The sequence below is a fragment of the Saccopteryx bilineata genome, chromosome 6 (genome assembly GCF_036850765.1).
Source record: "Saccopteryx bilineata isolate mSacBil1 chromosome 6, mSacBil1_pri_phased_curated, whole genome shotgun sequence".
Lineage (NCBI taxonomy): Eukaryota > Metazoa > Chordata > Mammalia > Chiroptera > Emballonuridae > Saccopteryx > Saccopteryx bilineata.
In genome coordinates, this window is record NC_089495.1 from 167957269 (window position 1) to 167977904 (window position 20636).

At 42.6% G+C, this 20636-nt stretch overlaps 1 protein-coding gene across 2 annotated transcripts in view; it reads left to right on the forward strand.

Moving 5' to 3' along the window:
- Positions 1-20636, forward strand: part of RALGAPA2 (Ral GTPase activating protein catalytic subunit alpha 2) — a 386122-nt gene that overhangs the window by 88700 nt on the left and 276786 nt on the right. For both annotated transcript variants that reach the window (XM_066237690.1, XM_066237692.1), the window contains exons 5-10: positions 598-641; positions 1430-1607; positions 2342-2457; positions 8004-8142; positions 10169-10368; positions 19335-19562. In XM_066237690.1, coding sequence (XP_066093787.1) covers positions 598-641; positions 1430-1607; positions 2342-2457; positions 8004-8142; positions 10169-10368; positions 19335-19562 — 905 coding nt within the window. The remainder of the gene's footprint in view (positions 1-597; positions 642-1429; positions 1608-2341; positions 2458-8003; positions 8143-10168; positions 10369-19334; positions 19563-20636) is intronic.

Sequence of the window (20636 nt, forward strand, 5' to 3'; positions counted from 1 at the left end):
ATGGCATGAACACATTTATAGAATAATAGGTAATATGATTTTTTTTTCATCACAGGAGAGAATATTCTAATTATAGTGGGCTTCAGCACCAAACTTTTGCAGTTGACGTGTAGTTCTGAGTAAACCTTGATTCCATCCTTGATAGTGACCAAAGAACTCTGCTAGAGGATTTATTGATGGACCAAATCCATAAACAGGGTTCTCATTGCAAGGAAACATGCTGTCCTGAATATTTGTAAAACGTTCTTATAAAAATGTCATGAACAATAGTTTTATATCATGTTTACTTTTAAAGATTTTAAAAAATCATTCATTTTATAGATAACGAAATTTTTGCACATGATCCACTGTGGTCACCTGTTTCCTTATAATCGTTTTGACCCTTTTAAAAGAATTTTGAAGAGATTCATACTCAAAGTACTTTTATCTTAAAACGTCTTTCCTTCTGTGACATTGGTTTGCTTCTGAAAGTCAGCCTTCTTCCTTTTATTTTTATCTTTTGTTATAAGAACATTTTTTTCTTTGTAAAACTGACCTTTTAAAAGTAGATCTTAAATTTATATACTCCATTTCTAATTTATTGTTTTAAACTTTTAGGCTCAACTTTAAAGAAGCTTCTACACACTGGAAATTCTATTAAGGTATTTATTTTAGATGATGTTTAATGGCGTTTTTTAATTACTTTTAAGTTATCCTATAAAGTAACAAAATTAGGCCTCTTTAAAAAAACTTTAAAAACACCATTTAGTTTTTATTTTTAACTGAGAAATTATATTTCCAGTATTGTTAAAAGTTTTGTTCTTACATCATAACTTATTGTGATAGTCATTAGGAGAAACTGTCTTGGGATTTGGAGTTTGGAGTTCTGTGTTCTAGTTTGGACTCCGGTTTGGACAGTTAGGGAACTGATGGCAAAGCTCAACTGCTTCAGTTTTATCATCAGAACAGGGAAAGGGCTGAACCTGTTCCCCTCTGAGCTTCAGAGCTAACGTGCCTGATTCTGTTCCTCCCAGTAATTCTGGTGTTAAATTACAGTTGTCTCTGAATTATTTTTGAGCACCATTGCGTAGGAAAACAACAACAGAGCCTATTGAATATTTATTTATTTACAGTATATTGATTTTGTAATTTATGTTAAAATTGGCTTATTTTAAAATGAACATGCCTTTTATAATGACATACCATTTGATGCTGGAATAAGATGATAACTAAATCATCAATAGCAAAAGAAGCCAGCCTAGCATGTATGCTTTATGGATGGTAGTTCAGTAAGTTATATGTGTCTTTAATAAGCTAATACATTTTTGATTTTATACCAGTTTAAGCCATCACAGCCACTTATACTTGGTATGTTAAGTATCTCATACATGCTGAAAATGCTACATTGCAATGCATTTCTACAAATACATATATTTAATTTTATTTTTAGATAAGATGTGAAGGAATCAGACTGTTTCTTCTGTGGCTTCAAGCACTGCAGACAAACTGTGCAGAAGAGCAGGTGCTGATCTTTGCTTGCCTCGTGCCTGGTTTCCCGGCGGTCATGTCCTCGCGAGGGCCCTGTACCCTGGAGACACTCATTAATCCGAGCCCGGCTGTAGCTGATGGTGAGTGATGGGAGCAGGTCTTACAGGTTGAAGTGACTCTTGAGGTTACACTGAGAAATTTCTTGGTTAGCCATTTTCTTCAATAGAAATTTTGATTTCATAGATGAATTCTGAAGAGGAATTATTTCCTGTCCATATTCACAGTAGATTCTTACAAACATTAGATGAAAAGCCTTGACCCTATTTTACATGAAATGATGATGAGAAATTTACTGCAGTGGTGGAAACAGGAACTGAAGGGAGTGGTCAGATGTTTGCTGTAGCAGCAAGTAGAGACATGTGGAATGGTATGTCTGGAGTGTTCATGTGGCTGTTAACACGATTCGAATCCGCTGTCCAGAATTGCTTTTGTTCCGTAAGTGGACATTCCTCTGCTCACCCCGGTTCTTCTATGCCAGCTGTGTATTTTCATGAGGCATTCATGGAAGGTCAGTAGTGGCCTCAGGGGACTACTAATGGCCGTCATTTGTGCCCTGTTAGGGCCATTGACTTATAACTGCATATCACTTTTATGGACGTCAGGCTGACCAAAGCAGACTACGAAAGGGAAACCACGGTGCAGGGGAGAGGTGGCTTCACAGCTCCTGTGCTACTTTTCTAAGCCCTACATCACACTGGCTTGGTCCGTGGGAGCAGTGCTAGTGGCTGGACAGATGTATTTTAATCGAGGTTACTTACAAACCCTTTCTGAACTTGACCTGTGGTGAGAGAGCCTTGTTATGTCCACTCCCCAGCAAAGGTGCATCCGGAAGAGATCACCCCACTCCTGCCCACCGTCTCCGGGGAGAAGGCTGCCGATGACCCGACCTGCTTTTTTCTTCAGATACTGCTAAAATACATGGTTATTCAGGTAGGAGCACGTCGCCGGTGATTCAGGCGGTCTTTTCTCAGTAGGAAAGCGAGAACATCATTTTCTTCCTGTTTGTCCACACTGAGCATTTTTCATATGGGTTGAGGCGAGTTGACGCATGATTTCACTAAACTAAGCATATGTGCCAGTCACTTCACAGATTCCAGGCGGCACACTGTTGCGTGTGAGTGTGTGTAAAGGGACTTTAGTTCTCTGTTTCTATGTCTTTTTTACTTTAATATTACTACCACATTCACACAGAACAGGTCACATGTGGCATTTTCGGTCACCAAATGTATGAGTGTTTTCCCCCAACAAGCAATCCTCTGTGACAACAGCTGGGTGTCGCACAGCTGAACTCAGTTCTGATTCTGTGTACCTGCAGATAGCGTCAGAGCCCCACATAGTAAGGCCTCAGTCCCGCGAGACTGTTCCCATCCTATTCAGATGACAGTTGTTAGTAGTGGGTCCCCAGGTTGCCGCCCACAACTTCTGTTCATTTTGGCTACAAATCAGAGATTCTTATGACCTCCTCTTCAGATTCGATTAATTTGCTAGAGCAGTTCACAGTACTCAAAGAAAAATTTACTTAGTTTACCAATTTACTACAGAATCTGGTAAAGGCTACAAGGAGCAGCCAGGTGAAGGTCCACAGGGGAGGTTGCAGGGTCCCGAGCGCAGGAGCGTCTGTCCCCGTGGAGTGGGGCGCGTCACTCTCTGGCCTGCGGATGTGTTCACCCACCAGGGAGCTCCCTGGAAGCCCTGCTGTTGGATGTTGTGAGGTTTCCCCGTGGGCGTGGCTGATCACTGACTCATTCCAGTCGCCCCTTTCCTGGGAGGTGGGCAGGTAGGGGCTAAGAGCTCCAAGTTCTGATCATGGCGTGGTCTTTCTGGTGACCCGCCCCGTCCAGGAGCCACCCAGAGTCATCCCAGTAGAACAAAAGATGCTCCTAGTGGTCTCGTCACTTAAGAAGTTAGAAGGGTTTGGGGGCTCTGTGCTAGAAACGGGGGGCAGAGGTATATATATATGTATATATTCTGTTAGTTCTTAGTGGATTAAACTGTTTTTGCCTTTTATTCTTTCCCTAACCCTGACGTCTGGCTAGGGAGACAGGCTGGAGGAGGACGTGGGCCCAGAGGCGGAATGGGTGGATCAGGAGGAGGCAGAGCAGGCAGGGAGCTCCGAACCAAAGTGTGTAATTATCTCATCGTGCCATCAGCGCAGGCCTGTTTTATGTCACATGTTTCTTTCTCTTTTATTTACCAACTGAATATGGACTTAAAATGATTAGTTTATGATTTCATTAGGTGGTTTATCTCTTTTGGTCTGTATTTCTGAGCATTGATATTGTTTGAAAGAAGCTCTACTGAATGCTTTTTTCTTAGCAAACTCTTCTCTTGTCCCTGAGTCCCCCTGGGTGTAATCCAGTCTCTGTCCTTCCCTTCACAGCCAAATTCGTTGCCATAATAATCTCTGCCAAGTCTACTTCCTCACTTAATGTTCCTTGACACCCTCTGTTACCTGCCTTTGCCCTGTCCCTGCTAAGAGGTCCAAGCACATGAAGGGGTTCTTGTCCTAAGTTTGTGCTGCCTTTCAGGTAATTTGTTGGTGTCTGTCCCTCCTCTTGAGCTCCTCCCATGGTATTTTCTGGCTTTCTTCCTCCCTTTTACTTCTTCCCAGCTTTCTTTGGGGGACTGTGTTTCTCTCTGCTGTCCCTCCAGATTCAGTCTTTGGCTGCTACTTCTGACTGCTCTGTTCTCCTGGATGATCTTGGCTGCTATCCTCTCCCATTTCCTTTGACCAGCACCAGAAACACAGGGCTCCAAAATCCCCAGAGCTCAACTGGGGTATTCTGTCATCTCTGGAAGCTCCACATTTTAGTTCTGCTGGCCCAGTCTACGTGCATCTTGAACTCCATCTGTTCTAAGTGGCAGGGCATTCCATATGTCCCAGATCAGCATAGAGTATCTCAAATTTCCTGTATTGGGAGACTTAGGTTTTCATTCTAGATGTGTTATTAACAAACTGTGATCTCAGATAAGACACAAAGTCCCAAGGATCCTGTTAGAGGGAGGATGCCATTTATTTCAGGAGGCTTTGATGTCAAATATGAGCTCCTCACTTGGGTGCAGAATTGTATGTGTCTGTCCATCCTTCTTTCTTTGCCTCCCCTCTGTCCACTGGAGTGAGTCCTCAGGGCAGAGCTTCTGCTTTGGCCCATCTGGACAACTTCCAGCAGGCTGCAGACACTGAGCTCCTCTACCCCCAGGCAGCCAGAGCCCCTCATCCCCTTACCCCAGGTGTGGAGCTATTACCATTTTCCAAGTGGGGTGCATCGTGAAGGAATTTGGGCAACTCTGCTTTAGGGTACCCTGTGTGGTAACAAGTGTTAAGACCCACCAGTAAGTGCAGGTGGACTGGCAGGCCTGGCTTACCCTATCCTGTGGGTTGCTTTTAACAAGGAGAAAGCATTTGCCAAGATTCTACAGCTGTACCTTTTGATACTGATTTTGCAGTAGGTAACATTGGATGAAATCTTTGTGAGGACTTGTTTCCTTACAGCCTGTTTATTATAAAAGGCCTTTTTTTGAATTAAAAATAAAGTACCTTGTTATATCTGACTGGATGTTTGAAGAGCACAGGAATGTTGAATCATTGCAAAGAATGTATGGGGAAATACTGGCATCATGTAGGAGAGCAAGTTTATAAGAAGTGATACTGTTGGGTAATTCTTTTTTTTTTAATAAATTTTTATTAATGGTAATGGGATGACATTAATAAATCAGGGTACATATATTCAAAGAAAACATGTCTAGGTTATTTTGTCATCAAATTATGTTGCAAACCCCTCGCCCAAAGTCAGATTGTCCTCCGTCACCCTCTATCTAGTTCTCTGTGCCCCTCCCCCTCCCCCTAACTCTCTCCCTCCCTCCCTCCCATGTCCTCCCTCCCCCCCCACCCTTGGTAACCACCACACTCTTGTCCATGTCTCTTAGTCTCATTTTTATGTTCCACCAATGTATGGAATCATGTAGTTCTTGTTTTTTTCTGATTTGCTTATTTCACTCCTTATAATGTTATCAAGATCCCACCATTTTGCTGTAAATGATCTGATGTCATCATTTCTTATGGCTGAGTAGTATTCCATAGTGTATATGTGCCACATCTTCTTTATCCAGTCTTCTATTGAAGGGCTTTTTGGTTGTTTCCATGTCTTGGCCACTGTGAACAGTGCTGCAATGAACATGGGGCTACAAGTGTCTTCACGTATCAATGTTTCTGAGGTTTTGGGGTATATACCCAGTAGAGGGATTGCTGGGTCATAAGGTAGTTCTATTTGCAGTTTTTTGAGGAACCACCATACTTTCCTCCATAATGGTTGTACTACTTTACAGTCCCACCAACAGTGAATGAGGGTTCCTTTTTCTCCACAGCCTCTCCAACATTTGCTATTACCCGTCTTGTTGATAATAGCTAATCTAACAGGAGTGAGGTGGTATCTCATTGTAGTTTTGATTTGCATTTCTCTAATAACTAATGAAGCTGAGCATCTTTTCATATATCTGTTGGCCATTTGTATTTCTTCCTGGGAGAAGTGTCTGTTCATGTCCTCTTCCCATTTTTTTATTGGATTGTTTGTTTGTTTGTTGTTGAGTTTTATGAGTTCTTTGTAAATTTTGGATATTAGGCCCTTATCTGAGCTGTCGTTTGAAAATATCAGTTCCCATATAGTTGGCTGTCTGTTTATTTTGATATCAGTTTCTCTTGCTGAGCAAAAACTTTTAATTCTGATGTAGTCCCATTCATTTATCTTTGCCTTCACTTCTCTTGCCATTGGAGTCAAGTTCATAAAATGTTCTTTAAAACCCAGGTCCATGATTTTAGTACCTATGTCTTCTTCTATGTACTTTATTGTTTCAGGTCTTATATTTAGGTCTTTGATCCATTTTGAATTAATTTTAGTACACGGGGACAGGCTGTAGTCGAGTTTCATTCTTTTGCAAGTTTACAAGAAGTGATACTGTTGGGTAATTTTTTTTTTTTTAATAAATTTTTATTAATGGTAATGGGATGACATTAATAAATCAGGGTACATATATTCAAAGAAAACATGTCTAGGTTATTTTGTCATCAAATTATGTTGCAAACCCCTCGCCCAAAGTCAGATTGTCCTCCGTCACCCTCTATCTAGTTCTCTGTGCCCCTCCCCCGCCCCCTAACTCTCTCCCTCCCTCCCTCCCATGTCCTCCCTCCCCCCCCACCCTTGGTAACCACCACACTCTTGTCCATGTCTCTTAGTCTCATTTTTATGTTCCACCAATGTATGGAATCATGTAGTTCTTGTTTTTTTCTGATTTGCTTATTTCACTCCTTATAATGTTATCAAGATCCCACCATTTTGCTGTAAATGATCTGATGTCATCATTTCTTATGGCTGAGTAGTATTCCATAGTGTATATGTGCCACATCTTCTTTATCCAGTCTTCTATTGAAGGGCTTTTTGGTTGTTTCCATGTCTTGGCCACTGTGAACAGTGCTGCAATGAACATGGGGCTACATGTGTCTTCACGTATCAATGTTTCTGAGGTTTTGGGGTATATACCCAGTAGAGGGATTGCTGGGTCATAAGGTAGTTCTATTTGCAGTTTTTTGAGGAACCACCATACTTTCCTCCATAATGGTTGTACTACTTTACAGTCCCACCAACAGTGAATGAGGGTTCCTTTTTCTCCACAGCCTCTCCAACATTTGCTATTACCCGTCTTGTTGATAATAGCTAATCTAACAGGAGTGAGGTGGTATCTCATTGTAGTTTTGATTTGCATTTCTCTAATAACTAATGAAGCTGAGCATCTTTTCATATATCTGTTGGCCATTTGTATTTCTTCCTGGGAGAAGTGTCTGTTCATGTCCTCTTCCCATTTTTTTATTGGATTGTTTGTTTGTTTGTTGTTGAGTTTTATGAGTTCTTTGTAAATTTTGGATATTAGGCCCTTATCTGAGCTGTCGTTTGAAAATATCAGTTCCCATATAGTTGGCTGTCTGTTTATTTTGATATCAGTTTCTCTTGCTGAGCAAAAACTTTTAATTCTGATGTAGTCCCATTCATTTATCTTTGCCTTCACTTCTCTTGCCATTGGAGTCAAGTTCATAAAATGTTCTTTAAAACCCAGGTCCATGATTTTAGTACCTATGTCTTCTTCTATGTACTTTATTGTTTCAGGTCTTATATTTAGGTCTTTGATCCATTTTGAATTAATTTTAGTACACGGGGACAGGCTGTAGTCGAGTTTCATTCTTTTGCATGTGGCTTTCCAGTTTTCCCAACTGTTGGGTAATTCTTTTTAACATAGTTACTGTTTTGTTTTGAATTATTCATTTTTGTCATCTTTTGAGAGTTAAGATATGAATTTATTACATGATTACCCATATTATTTGTCTAGTTTTTAAGTTATGATAGGAATTTTAGTAATAGCATTCCAGTTTTAGTATACATTAATATGAAATGTAAATATATGTGTTTTTTCCCACATATTCTCCAAAGGCTGCAAGCTTAGAATGGAAGAATAAGGAGAATCAGGATACCGGTTTTAAATTTCTTTTTACGTTGTTTCGAAAGTATTATCTTCCTCATTTATTTCCATCATTTACTAAGTTGACAAACATCTACAAACCCGTACTTGGTAAGTACTGACTAAGCCATGTAATTTTCCACCAGGCAGCTGTGCAGTCTCTTTCAGAGTGACCTTTGGTTATTTTTAAGTAAAATAGTAATTTTATTCTTATACTTAATTCTAACTTTATTTTAGGAGGTTTAAAGCTACCTAATGAATGATTTTAACTGTTTTAAGTGTTTGTACAAACTAAGATGTACCTCAGCTCACAGTAAATAAAGGGGAACAGTGGCTCCTATAATCAGAAATAATTTTAAATGTATCTTGATTTTTTTGGGGGGGGATGTAATTAGATTTAAAATCTTTTAATGTGAAAAAGAAAAAAAAGCCACTTGCCTTTTCTTAAGACTTCTGTTACTGGTGCTGGGGTGTGGTGACCCCATGCCTTCCTCAGAGCTAGTCAAGCAATCCCAGGCTACCCCGCCACCCACAGTGCCCCCCCAACTGGGTCTTTCATCCGTCAGGGACTACTTACAGCAGCTTGTGGAGGGGAGATGTTTGGGCAGTTGGGAAGCCAAGGGACCATAAGCCTAGAGTGGAAGGAAATACAGGGGATTTCTCATTGAGCTCTTCAAGTTTTTCTTCTTTAAGAAATGAGGGAGCACAGGCCAGAAGTGTTCCTCAGAGTGATGGAGGTGAGGCAAAGCTTCCTGTGCCTGTTATTTTAAAGCAGGTGAAAGTAATTAAGATGAATAATTCAGAACAATTTTGGAGGGGAAGAGATGACAACAGACATTAATCCATCTGGGGAATGAGGACAACTTAATTCAGTTGTCCGTGGGCATTTATTTGTACACATACACCCGGCAAGGGCAGACAGCTGAAGCGTGGTGCGTTATGAAAGACACAGAGGTACTGACTTGAAGATACTGGGTTATGTATCTTGTTAGCTATGTATGTGGATATTTTTCCCCCCAAATTTTGTTTCTGATTTTATTAGTAGTCTATATTCATTGTAGAAAACATAGTATGTGGTTAACATTCCGTGATTGAAAGTTACTTGCTAAGAATTTTCCTTCCTCATACATTCAACATTGCAAAAATTAGTAAGAAAGTTGGACTTAAATAGTTATCTGAAACCAATAGCATATAATTTTCATTTTCATTATGGAATTTAAAGAATGAAAAATGGCCTGACCAGGTGGTAGCACAGTGGATAGAGCATTGTACTGCGATGCGGAGGACCAAGGTTCGAGACCCTGATGTTGCCAGCTTGAGCATGGGCTCTTCTGGTTGAACAAGGCTCACCAGCTTGAGTCCAAAGTCACTGGCTTGAGCAAGGGGTCACTTGGTCTGCTGTGGCCCCCCAGTCAAGGCACATATGAGAAAGCAGTCAATGAACAACTAAGGAGCCGCAACAAAGAATTGATGCTTCTCATCTCTCTCCCTTACTGTCTGTCCCTATCTGTCCCTCTCTCTTTCTCTCTCTGTCGCTGTTACACACACACACACACACACACACAAAAAACAATGAAAAATGGACCCCTTATTAAGTCTTTGGAAATGGTGGTATCCGATATCTCAAAAATTAAACATGGCTTTCTGAAGACTTTCAGATATTATAGTGATTCTGTTTCTTTGGAATCATCTAAAGGGAAAAGGATATAAAACCAAAGTTTAGTGGATTTTATTAGTGTAGTGTTGGATGTTAAAATATTGAAAATGATGAAAAACTGTCTATAAATGGCTTTATATTTGTTCCAATCATAAAATGAGATCAAATTAGTTATACCATATGTGGAAAGATTTTCACTATTATAATCTCCTGTAATTTCTCAAATTTGTGAGAAAGAGTTATTGGCTTAGTTTTTCTCTAGCTATGAATAAATAGTAACAACCACCATCACCTTGTCTTGGTCTGAGTGTAAGGTAGAATTGGAAATGGGTCTTCTAAGAGATGATATTTTTAATCATTTAATTTGGTTGCTATACAGACAACCAAATGTATGTCTATTTACTTAGACAGTGAAACATTTGTAAGGGTCACATAATTTCAGGATTTACTAAACTATTCATATGCTCTTTTTTCTTCCAGATATCCCCCATTTGAGACCAAAGCCAGTGTACATTACTATGACTCGAGACAATGGAAACATTTACAGTACAAAAATCCCATACATGGCAGCTCGTGTTGTTTTTATTAAGTGGATTGTAACTTTTTTTTTAGAAAAAAAGTATCTAACTACAACTCAGAACACTAAAAATGGAGTTGATGTGTTGCCTAAAATCATGCAGGTATGTCATTACTCATTTTTCTGTCTCTTCATAACACATATGATATCACACACTGACCCAGAATATTTGATTATTAGCATTGTTGGTTGTTGGTTATGAGGACTCAGGTTTTTGGCACCCTGTGTCTATAATGCTGAGGTTTCAGAAGCAGCTGTAAGTGAGACATGCTTGTGCTCTGCTGGCGTTGCCCAGATAGGCAGTCCTCGGGGAGAGGGGGTATTCTGAAAAGAAGGCTGTGTGTGCACAGCCCTGGCTCCCTCTCACCCCCGGCCCCACTCTGGTACCAGTGACCTGTGAGCATGAGACCAGGGCTGGTCTTGCTTTGGTCATTCCCCACCCAGCACATGGAACGCCCCCAGGATTGTGCAGGTGGACCATGGAGAAGATGGAGGCTGCCAGGTGGATCAGTAGCTCAGGGTTTCGGAGCAGTTGTTGAGCTGTGTTGGGGTCCCTGGACCAGGAGGCTGCCTCTCTCCGTGTCATTAGGTGAAGACTTCTCGTATGGGCCTTCCGGTTCTTGCTAGCCCTAGGCGCAGGCAGTGAGGCTTGACCAGCAGCCTGAGTTGCTTAGGGATTTGTGCAGGATAGTGCAGGGTCAGCTGTGGAAGTCGGAGAGCAGGCACTTTACAGAATAGTTACAGATTTGGGAGGCGTTTTTGTTGTTCTTAGAACAGGGACGGGGAGTGGGTCCACGTGGTGCAGGTTTGCCCGCAGTTCCCAGCAGGGGGACTGGACCTGCGTTGGGAAAGCGCACAGCCACAGGGTAGCCGGCACCTCGAGGAAGAAGTGTCAGACTGAGGCGCAGAGCGCGTGGCCCCGTGGACAGGAGCTGACTGAAGAACTGCAGAGACTTATTTTCAAAGCAGTCTGAGGGAGACACAATTACAGTAAGAACAGCAAAAGACTTGCTGAAAGAAAGTTTTAAAAAACCTTAAATTTCTTATATAAAAAATTAGTAGATAAGCCAAAGATGGTAATGATCACTGATGAGAACAAAATTAATTTTTTGAAGAAATATCCCACAATGCTGAGCAAAATTTCAGAGATGGAGATTAGAAATTAGTCAAGAAGACCTGAGGACAGATTGCGACTTACTGTGCAGATGTTGTGAGGGCAGGGGAGAAAGGAACGAGAAGGAATAATTGCGCTAATAACAAGAAGAGTTTACCTGAGCTAAAAAGAAGTCATCCTTTACTGAGAAGGCCTTTGAGTCTCAAGAAGAATTAGCTAAACAGACACAAACCTACACAGGCATTTGACTTTAAGAGATTAAGGAAAAAGTATGCTCCTTCCAGACAGAAACCAGAGGTCCCTTCAGAGAAATGAGACTGCCATTAGTATTGACTGCCTGCTGTAGCCTCCGGCCCTCAGCGGGGAGCCCCTGCTGGCAGGCTCTCTTTCTCAGAACCATCCTTGTTTCATATCACATTTATCTGTCAGGCTGATTTAAGGCCTAAATATGAAAACAAAATGATAAAGGACTTGAGAGGCAATCTAGGGGAATGTATAAATCTGCATGTTGTAGACCACCTTAGTTAGAAGGCTCACAAGCCATAGAGGAAATGAGTTCCACTGTATTGGAAAAAAAATAGAAAAGGATTTATGTCTTAAAAGATAGCATAGGCCCTGGCCAGTTGGCTCGGTGGTAGAGCGTCGGCCTGGCGTGCAGAGGTCCCGGGTTCGATTCCCAGCCAGGGCACACAGGAGAAGCGCCCATCTGCTTCTCCACCCCTCCCCCTCTCCTTCCTCTCTGTCTCTCTCTTCCCCTCCTGCAGCCGAGGCTCCATTGGAGCAAAGATGGCCCGGGCACTGGGGATGGCTCCTTGGCCTCTGCCCCAGGCGCTAGAGTGGCTCTGGTTGCAACAGAGTGATGCCCCGGAGGGGCAGAGCATCGTCCCCTGGTGGGCAGAGTGTCGCCCCCTGGTGGGCGTGCCGGGTGGATCCCGGTTGGGCGCATGCGGGAGTCTGTCTGACTGTCTCTCCCCGTTTCCAGCTTAAAAAGAAAAAAAAAAAAAAAAAAGAAAAAAAGAAAGATAACATAAAGCCCACCCAAGGAACAGACTTTGAAAAGCATTTGTAACATCATGGCTGTTAATAGAGCTCATATCTCTGCTTTGTAAAGAGTGCCAACAAATTGATAAGACAAACAGCCCAGTTGAAAATGAACGAAGTAGAGACTTTGCCTGGGGTGGAGGTGCACGAGGCAGTGTGCAGATGGTGCTACACTGAGTTGTACACTTGGGACCTGTATGGTTTCATAAACCAGTCCCAATAAAATCAATTAAAGGGAGGATGGAAGGAAGGAGGGAGGGAGGGAGGGAAAATTGACAAAGTAGATGAAAGGGAAGTTCACAGAAAAGGCAGTAAACACTATCACAGATTTCCGCAGCAGCAGGGAGGCACATCTTGTCCTGAGCCTTGATGAGCAACCTTCAGTCACCAATCAGGTAGACAGAAGTTTGTAGGAGGTTATATATTAGAGACTATCACACTGATAAATTCTATATTGCATCTATGTGGATTTTCAGTCAATTCAAAAACAGTCCATTTAAAGCAGTGTTCCCCAACCTTTTTTGAGCCACAGACTGGTTTAATGTCAGAAAATATTTTTACGGACTGGCCTTTAGGGTGAGACGGATAAACGTATCACGTGACCGAGACAAGCGTCAAGAGTGAATCTTAGGCAGATGTAACAGGGAATCTGGTCATTTTTTAAAAATAAAACATTATTCAGACAAATATAAATAAAACAGAAGTAATGTAAGTTATTTATTCTTTCTCTGAGGACTGGTACCAAATGGCCCACGGACCGATACTGGTCCATGGCCCGGGGGTTGGGGACCACTGATTTAAAGGATATTTTTCTACCTGGTTTCAAAGTTTGGAAAAACCATCACTGTATTGAAAATAAGTTTTTGACCTAGGTGATGAGAAGTTGCAAGAATTGCAAACTGACGGCTGCTTCAAGGTTCTGACTTTCCCCCTTAGTTGACTTTGCACTTGTGAGCTGTCTACTTTTATTGTCTAGCTCTTTTAGTGTCATTGGGTCTGAGCTCCTCAGTCGATTAGGGTGGTTCTGTCATTCTAACAAAAAAAGACAACAGAGCTCAAACTGAATTAAACATAGAAATAAATATTTTAATCGCACAGAAACGAGGCTGGCTAACAATATGGCTCGCTCACGCTCTCGCTATGCTTCTCTGCAGTTCTCTCTCTTCTGCTCTGCCCTTGGCCCTCTGGCAGGCCTGCCTTCAGCTTCCCCGATGGTTGCGAGACGGGGCCTGTGCTCCTTGTTCCGTGCAGAGGCAGCCAGCGCACAAAGCCCTTTCGTTTTGCCTGAGTGGTACAGCCGGCTACCTGCCCACTCAAGTCATAACAAGGCACTGATCGGCTGGAAGCTGGGTGTCTGAGCGACCCACGAAGGAGGGACGTGGTTGGCTTTCATGACGAAACAGAACAGTCCCTTGGTACTGTGGCTAGGGTCCACTTCCTGCGCCATGTGGGTTCATGGGAGAGGCGCGCCAACACTGAGGTTCTGTCAGAGCTGGGAGGGGACGCTGGGCAGACACCATCCATGCCCAGTGCTGCCACACCCTGCAGGTGGCTGCACACAGATGTGACTGCTGCCATAGCTGTTATACTAGTTGCTTATTGCCTCTGTAGCAAATTACCACAAATTGAATGGCTTGAAACAGTACAGATTTATTATCTTGCTGCTCTGGAAGTCAGAAGTCCAAACCCAGTCTCAGTGGGGTAAAGCCCAGGTGTTGGCTAGTCCGTGTTTTCTGGGGGCCTTCGAGCAGAAACCATTTTCTTGCCGTATCCAGCTTCGAGAGGCGCCTGCATTCCTGGGTGCAGCACCATCACCACGTGGCCTTTTCTCCCCGTGCCCATCTTCACATCGCTGCTCTTGTCTCATTCTCCTGCCTCCTTATGGATTCTGGTGACTACCTGGGCCACACAGCTAACCCAGTGCAGTCTTCCCATCTCAGCATTCTTAGTTTAACCACATCTGCTAAGTCTCTTTTGCCACATAAGGTAACACTCAAAGGTTCCATGGGTTAGGGCCTGGACAGCTTTTGGGGGGTTCATTGTTCAGCTGACCTGTTGTATCCTGTGGCCCCTTCTCTCCCTCCAGCTGGGTTCCCCCTCATGTCATCTGTGTCTGCTGGGTTCCGCTCTTAATTTTCACTGTGCATGAGAAACAGCAGCAGTTTAAACAAATACTAACTTTTGGAAATGAAGTTGCAGGAATCAAAGTACATTCAATTATGTATATTTGTTTCCTGAGAGATTTTGTTGGGAATTTCAAATTTAATTCTACCACATAAAGTGAACATCACTCTCTAAGCCAGGTGGTCCAAAATCTCTTTTTAAAGAATATACTGCTCTTGTAAAAAGTCCCTTAAAACAATATTTTAGGTGCTACTCCCAAATAGAAGCAGCACTATTACTATGTTAAAGGTCATGTATGAGGGTTTTTTTGTGTTTTTTTCCCAAAGGGAATTTACTTCCCCTTGATTTGGAGGTGATACATTTGACAGTACTTTTCCCCAGGGGAGGAAAGAGTTAGTGCATCCTCAGACTGGGTTATTCACCACTGGGAGAAGCTGGTTTCTTGTTCAGTGGTGACCCTCACAGGGAACAGAAGTCTGTCCCTGCTCCCATGATATCTTGGCAGCAACCCCAATGCCCCTTTCAAACCTCAGCAGTCTTTGTTCATCATTTCAGCTGAAAATGTTTTCAGTGAAGAATTATTTCTGCCTTAGTGATTCTCTTATGTATAAAGCAGAAGTATTTCAACAATTATTAGGAAAAGCAGACTGATGATTTTAAAGCTACAGTAGCAACTGTTTTTACTAGCTCTATATACATATTAATTAAACATTAAAACCCAAAGAGTCCATTAGGGAATGGAAAGGAAAATTTGAGATGGTAAGATGGTTGGTTACATTTATTTATATGATAACTCTTTTAGTTCCATTATTATTTAAAAAAAATTTTTCCATTGATTTGAGAGGAAGAGAGAGAGGAGGGGGATGGGAGAGAGAGAAGCATCAACTCGTTTCACTTAGTTGTTCCATTTTGTTGTGCACTTACTGGTTACTTCTCAGTGCTCCGTGCGCTGACTGGGGATCAGCCTGTGACCTCTAGAGCTCCAGATCGATGCTTTATTCACCGAGCCACCTGATCAGGGCCTTAGTTACATCATTGAAATAACACTTTTACTAATCCCAAACCAGCCCTTCAATAATGACTCATGGGTTGTGGGTTTTGCACAAATTGACAACCTTACAGGAGTTAATATATTGTGCAGACTCATTCGTTGAACACTGGTCTAGTATTTTCTGTGTTCTTAGGCTCCCCCAAGGCAAATGTATGTTGCCCCCAACCAGGCAGGCAAATCATGATGGGCACTGAGTGGCATTAGTCATCAACAGGATGGCAGTTGCCTTCTCTTATTTCACACCTGCTTTGTGGGTATCCCCACTGAGCCTTACCCTGAGGTTAAACAAGTCTCAGTATGAGCTGTGGCTTCAGAGGAAACCAGGGTGGTAGGGAGGGTTGAGGGGAAGGACGACGTGGTAGCCTGTATCATGCAATTTCCTGAGCCAGGGCAGCGCAGGCCTGGTCTAAGCGGATATGTCTGTTTCAGCAGTGCCAAATGAGAGTCTTCCTTGCGTTTACCACCACGCCAATTAACACCAAGTTCATATACTGCTCACAGAAATTAGGGGCTATTTCAACGCTTCATATTCATTTTGAAATATCCCCTAATTTTTGTATGCAGTGTAGTTGAGGATTTCCATCTTGATTGTAGTGGGTGGGAAATAGACATTTCTGTGGTTAATTTTTTTTTTTAATTAAGTGAGAGGCAGGGGGGGCAGAGAAACAGACTTCTGCATGTGCCCTAACCGGATCCACCTAGCAAGCCCCCTACCTGGTGGTGTTTTGCCCATCTGGGGCCATTGCTCTGTTGCTTGGCAACTGAGCTATTTTAGCACCTGAGGTGAGGCCTTGGTGCCATCCTCAGCGCCTAGGGCCAACTTGCTTAAATGAGCCACGGCTGCAGGAGGCATGAAAGGGGGGAGGGGTGGAGAAGCAGATGGTCACTTCTCCTGTTTGGTGCTGACCAGGAATTGAACCTGGACATCCACATGCTGGGCTGACATTCTACCACTGAGCCAATGAGCCAGGGCCATGTGTTAATGCTTATTCATGCTCTCACTGTTAATCTTCATAAAAGAGACAAGAAATGAGTAGATGGGGAGTATCAGTTTGTTTCACTCTCATCACTTACTAATTATAAATGTCTGTCAAAACGTTGATATTTTTGGAAAGCAGCCTTGTGGAAGGAGTGTGGACTAGAGGAGGCTAAGAAAAGCATTGTTTTATCAGGAGAAGTACATTATTTTTCATCCCACAGTTTGGAATCTGCACATGCAGAGGGCCGACCTAAGTTCTATGCAGATTTTTTTACTGCGGTGGGTGGTGCCCCTAACCCCCACGATGTTCAATGGTCAGCTGTAATTTTTAGTTATGGCATGAATGGAAATCCACTATGCTACCATTATGTTCCTTTTGGATAACAAAGCTCATTTTTTTGAATGACTAGGTATCTTTAAGCATAATTCTTTAAGTACATTATTTTAATTAATTGCTATGTTACTAATTATTTAATGACCTCAAAATTTAGTGGCTTAAAACAATAACCCTTTTGTCATACTACATATTCCCCTGTTTGTGTCAGGAATGGCCAGGATTTGGTTGGCAGTTCTCACACATGGTACTAACTGAGGTCATGGGTGGTCTGGCAATCAGTTGGTGGCTGGTTGGTTTGGAAGGTCCACGGTGACTTCAGTCACATGCCTCTTGCTTTGGTGGGTGCACTTGGAAGGCTGGGCTCAGCTGAGCCTCTCTCTTCATGGAGTGTCCATCAGGGTAATTGGACTCTTTCCTGTGTGCTCAGGGCTCCAGCTGGGAGTAAATGTTCCAGGATGGGAAGGGGTGACTGTCAGCCTCTTGGGCCTGGGCCCGAACCTGGCACAGGTCACTTCCACTCTGTTCTTCTGGTTAGCACAGTCACACTGTCCATATGGATCAAAGGGAGGGGACATAGACTTCACCTTTCTACAGGAGTGTCAAAGAATTTGTGGTCATTTTTAATTTGCTACATATGTATGTATGTTTCTTCTTCTTTTTTTGCTTGTGGGGAAAATGGGAGCAAAAAGTCACTTTAGACCTAACCTAACCTCCATACATTACAGATTAAAATAAAACACGTATCAGTAAAAATGAGTAAAATTTATTCTTTTTTGTGGAAGATAGTTGATTTATCAAAAAAATGAAATAATTTATATAGGGTACCTCATCTCACAGTGTGACAATACCTTTGATAAGCCACTTAAGCTTAGTAGCTGAGGCATGAAGATAAATTATTATAAATAAAATCTTCTATTAATTTTTCTGACAGAATACTATTTTATACCTGTTTTGCTTTCAAACTGTCCTTGGTCATTACTGAAATTAGTATTTTGTAGTACTCATATCACTACTTATAAAAAATATTTAAAGTGGGTAGGATTTTAATGGCATTTGAGTTATTTATTTTGGCACCTAATCTTTGAGAAGTGAGTTTTTTTCATGCTCGCTGACCCCTGAGAGTTTTATCAATAAATGAAAGTAGTTCAGTTCCAGTTTTATTAACTTAAAGTCATGTTTGTTTGATAACCAATTAATGGAAACAAGAACATACATTTGCCTTTTTTAAATGTTGCCTTACACATTTTCAAAATAAATCGATCGTACTTATGATGGTTAGGAGGCACAAGGATGTACATGAACATTCTTTGTACTACTCAAAGGGTTAAAAGACTAATAGTGGAATTTACAAAAATGAAGTGAAATACATATTGGGAAGAAACCTTTAATTCTTTGGCGGAATGAGAGCAGAAACCAGTGTTAAACTTTGTGACTCACTGCATGAATTGGTTTATATTTTTGTGCTCTTAAAGTCTTCTTCTTCTTCTTTTTTTTTTTAAAGACAGAGAAAGACAGGGACAGATTTGGACAGACAGGAAGGAAGAGAGATGAGAAACATCAGTTCTTCATTGCAGCTTCTTAGTGTTCATTGATTGCTTTCTCATGTGCCTTGACAGGGGGTGGGGTGGACTACAGCAGACTGAGTGATCCCTGTTCGAGCCAGCGAACCCAGGGCTACAGCAGAATCAGTGACCCCTTGCTTAAGCCAGCAACTTTGGACTCAAGCCAGCTACCATGAGATCATGTTTATGATCCCATTCTCAATCCAGTGATCCCACACTCAAGCTGGTGACCTCAGGATTTTGAACTGGGTCCTCTGAGTCCCAGTTCAATGCTCTATCCACTGTCGCTGCCACCTGGTCAGGCTGTGCTCTTAAAGTCTTGAAGTATTCTAGATAAAGTTTTGTAAATACTTCAGTTGAGTTTGATCTGAGGTATAAAACTCATATCAAGGTTCTTAAACCTTTTAAAGATCTTGGCATTCCTCCATCAAGGTGTCATTTAGGCTATGAGTCAGATGATGCTTCTCAACAATGTGGCTTCAAAATCCTCACTGAATGTTCAAATCTCTGCAACTTCAGAAAAAGTGTTGTGGTATAGAGACCAAGGGTGATGATGATACAAATTCATTCACACGTTAAATTATTTATTTTGTGATTTTACAAATAGAAACTAAATGTTTTACGTTCTTAAAATTTCACAACCTCCCTTCCTGTAATAATTTAGTTGTTTTCCTGTTGGTGAATTGGGAAGTTGGGTAAGTGCAGGTTGGCAGCCCCTGTGCTTCCATCGGTGCTGGATTCCAGCCTGTGGTCAAGGTGCTGGTAACTGGAGTCCTTTAAAATGAAGTAAGTCTTCAGTGTTGCTAGGTGTTCTTGAGTGCCAAGGAGGATGACTCAGAAGCGGCAATGACTTTCTTCCAGACTGTTGGTGGTGGTGCAGTGCAGGAGAGAGCCCCGGAGCTGGAGGGTGGCGGGCCTGCGGAGCCTGACAAAAACCATTCTAACAGCAGCACCTTGTCGGACCGGAGACTCAGCAGCTCGAGCCTTTGTAGCATTGACGAAGAGCACCGAACCGTGTACGAAATGGTGCAACGGATCCTCTTGTCCACGCGAGGTTATATCAATTTTGTGAATGAAGTATTTCGCCAGGTTAGTACATGCGTGTGTGCGTGTGCACGTGTGCGTGTCACATGCACACGGTAGGTTTATGAAATGAAAGAGATTTTTGTTCTTGTTTCTCTTACTCGTACTCTATGAAAAACTGTGAATGAGTTGGGCTAAATTATAGGACTAAGTAATGATCTCTCTGATCCCACTTTTAATTTATCTTGTAGAGTGTTGTGATTGAATTTTTTTAACTTGTGTTTTTGTAGAAATCCCATGTGTGAAGGGAACATTTTATATATGAGCAAAATCATTCCAAAATACTGCATGACAAACTTTAAAACCAGTGATAGATAGGAATACGGCCATTCCTGCATGCACAGGAGCAGAGGAGCATAGCAGAGGAGGGCCCACGCCTGGTGCGTTCCAGGGCCTAGGCGCCCTCTAGGAGCTGGAGTTTTCTGCACACAGTGGTGCTTGCCCTGCAAGACCTGTGCATGCACCCCAGAGAGAAGTATTTATGGCATAGGAGGAAAAGGTGGGTGAGGAGAGGACTGGAAGAGCCGAGATGGAGACTGTGAAATAACAGACTTAGGGTGGGCGCTGTGGTGGGGGCAAGGCGAGGGAAGAGTAGAAGTGCAAACAGGAAAATGGGGTGCCGGCGAGAAGACAGGAGTGATCAGAGGGCATGGAAACGAAGCAGCCGTGAGCAATAACCAGGCTGATCCCACCCCCTCCGCCAGGGGACGTCTGGCAGCATCTGGGGACATTTTTGGTTGTCACAACTGGGGAGGGGAGCAATGCCAGTGGCATCTAGTGGGTGACAGCCAGGAATATTAAATACTCTGTAAGCACAGGACAGTCACCTGCCCCCCTCCACCCTTCACCCCCCAACCAAAGAATAGTCTGGCCCAAACTCTCAGTAGTGCTGCTGTGGTGAAACTGAGTCGCAGCCATCTGACAGAGGAGGCGGAGCCTGTAGTGTAGTTGGGGAGACAGCAGCTCTGCAGGGTGGGGTGGAGCCACTCGCCACCTGTCTCAGTACTAGTGCCTTGAAAACAGAGCATGTGTGGGATTGACGGAGGCATGGTTGTTTCATCCCTGTCCCAGAGTGGAGGG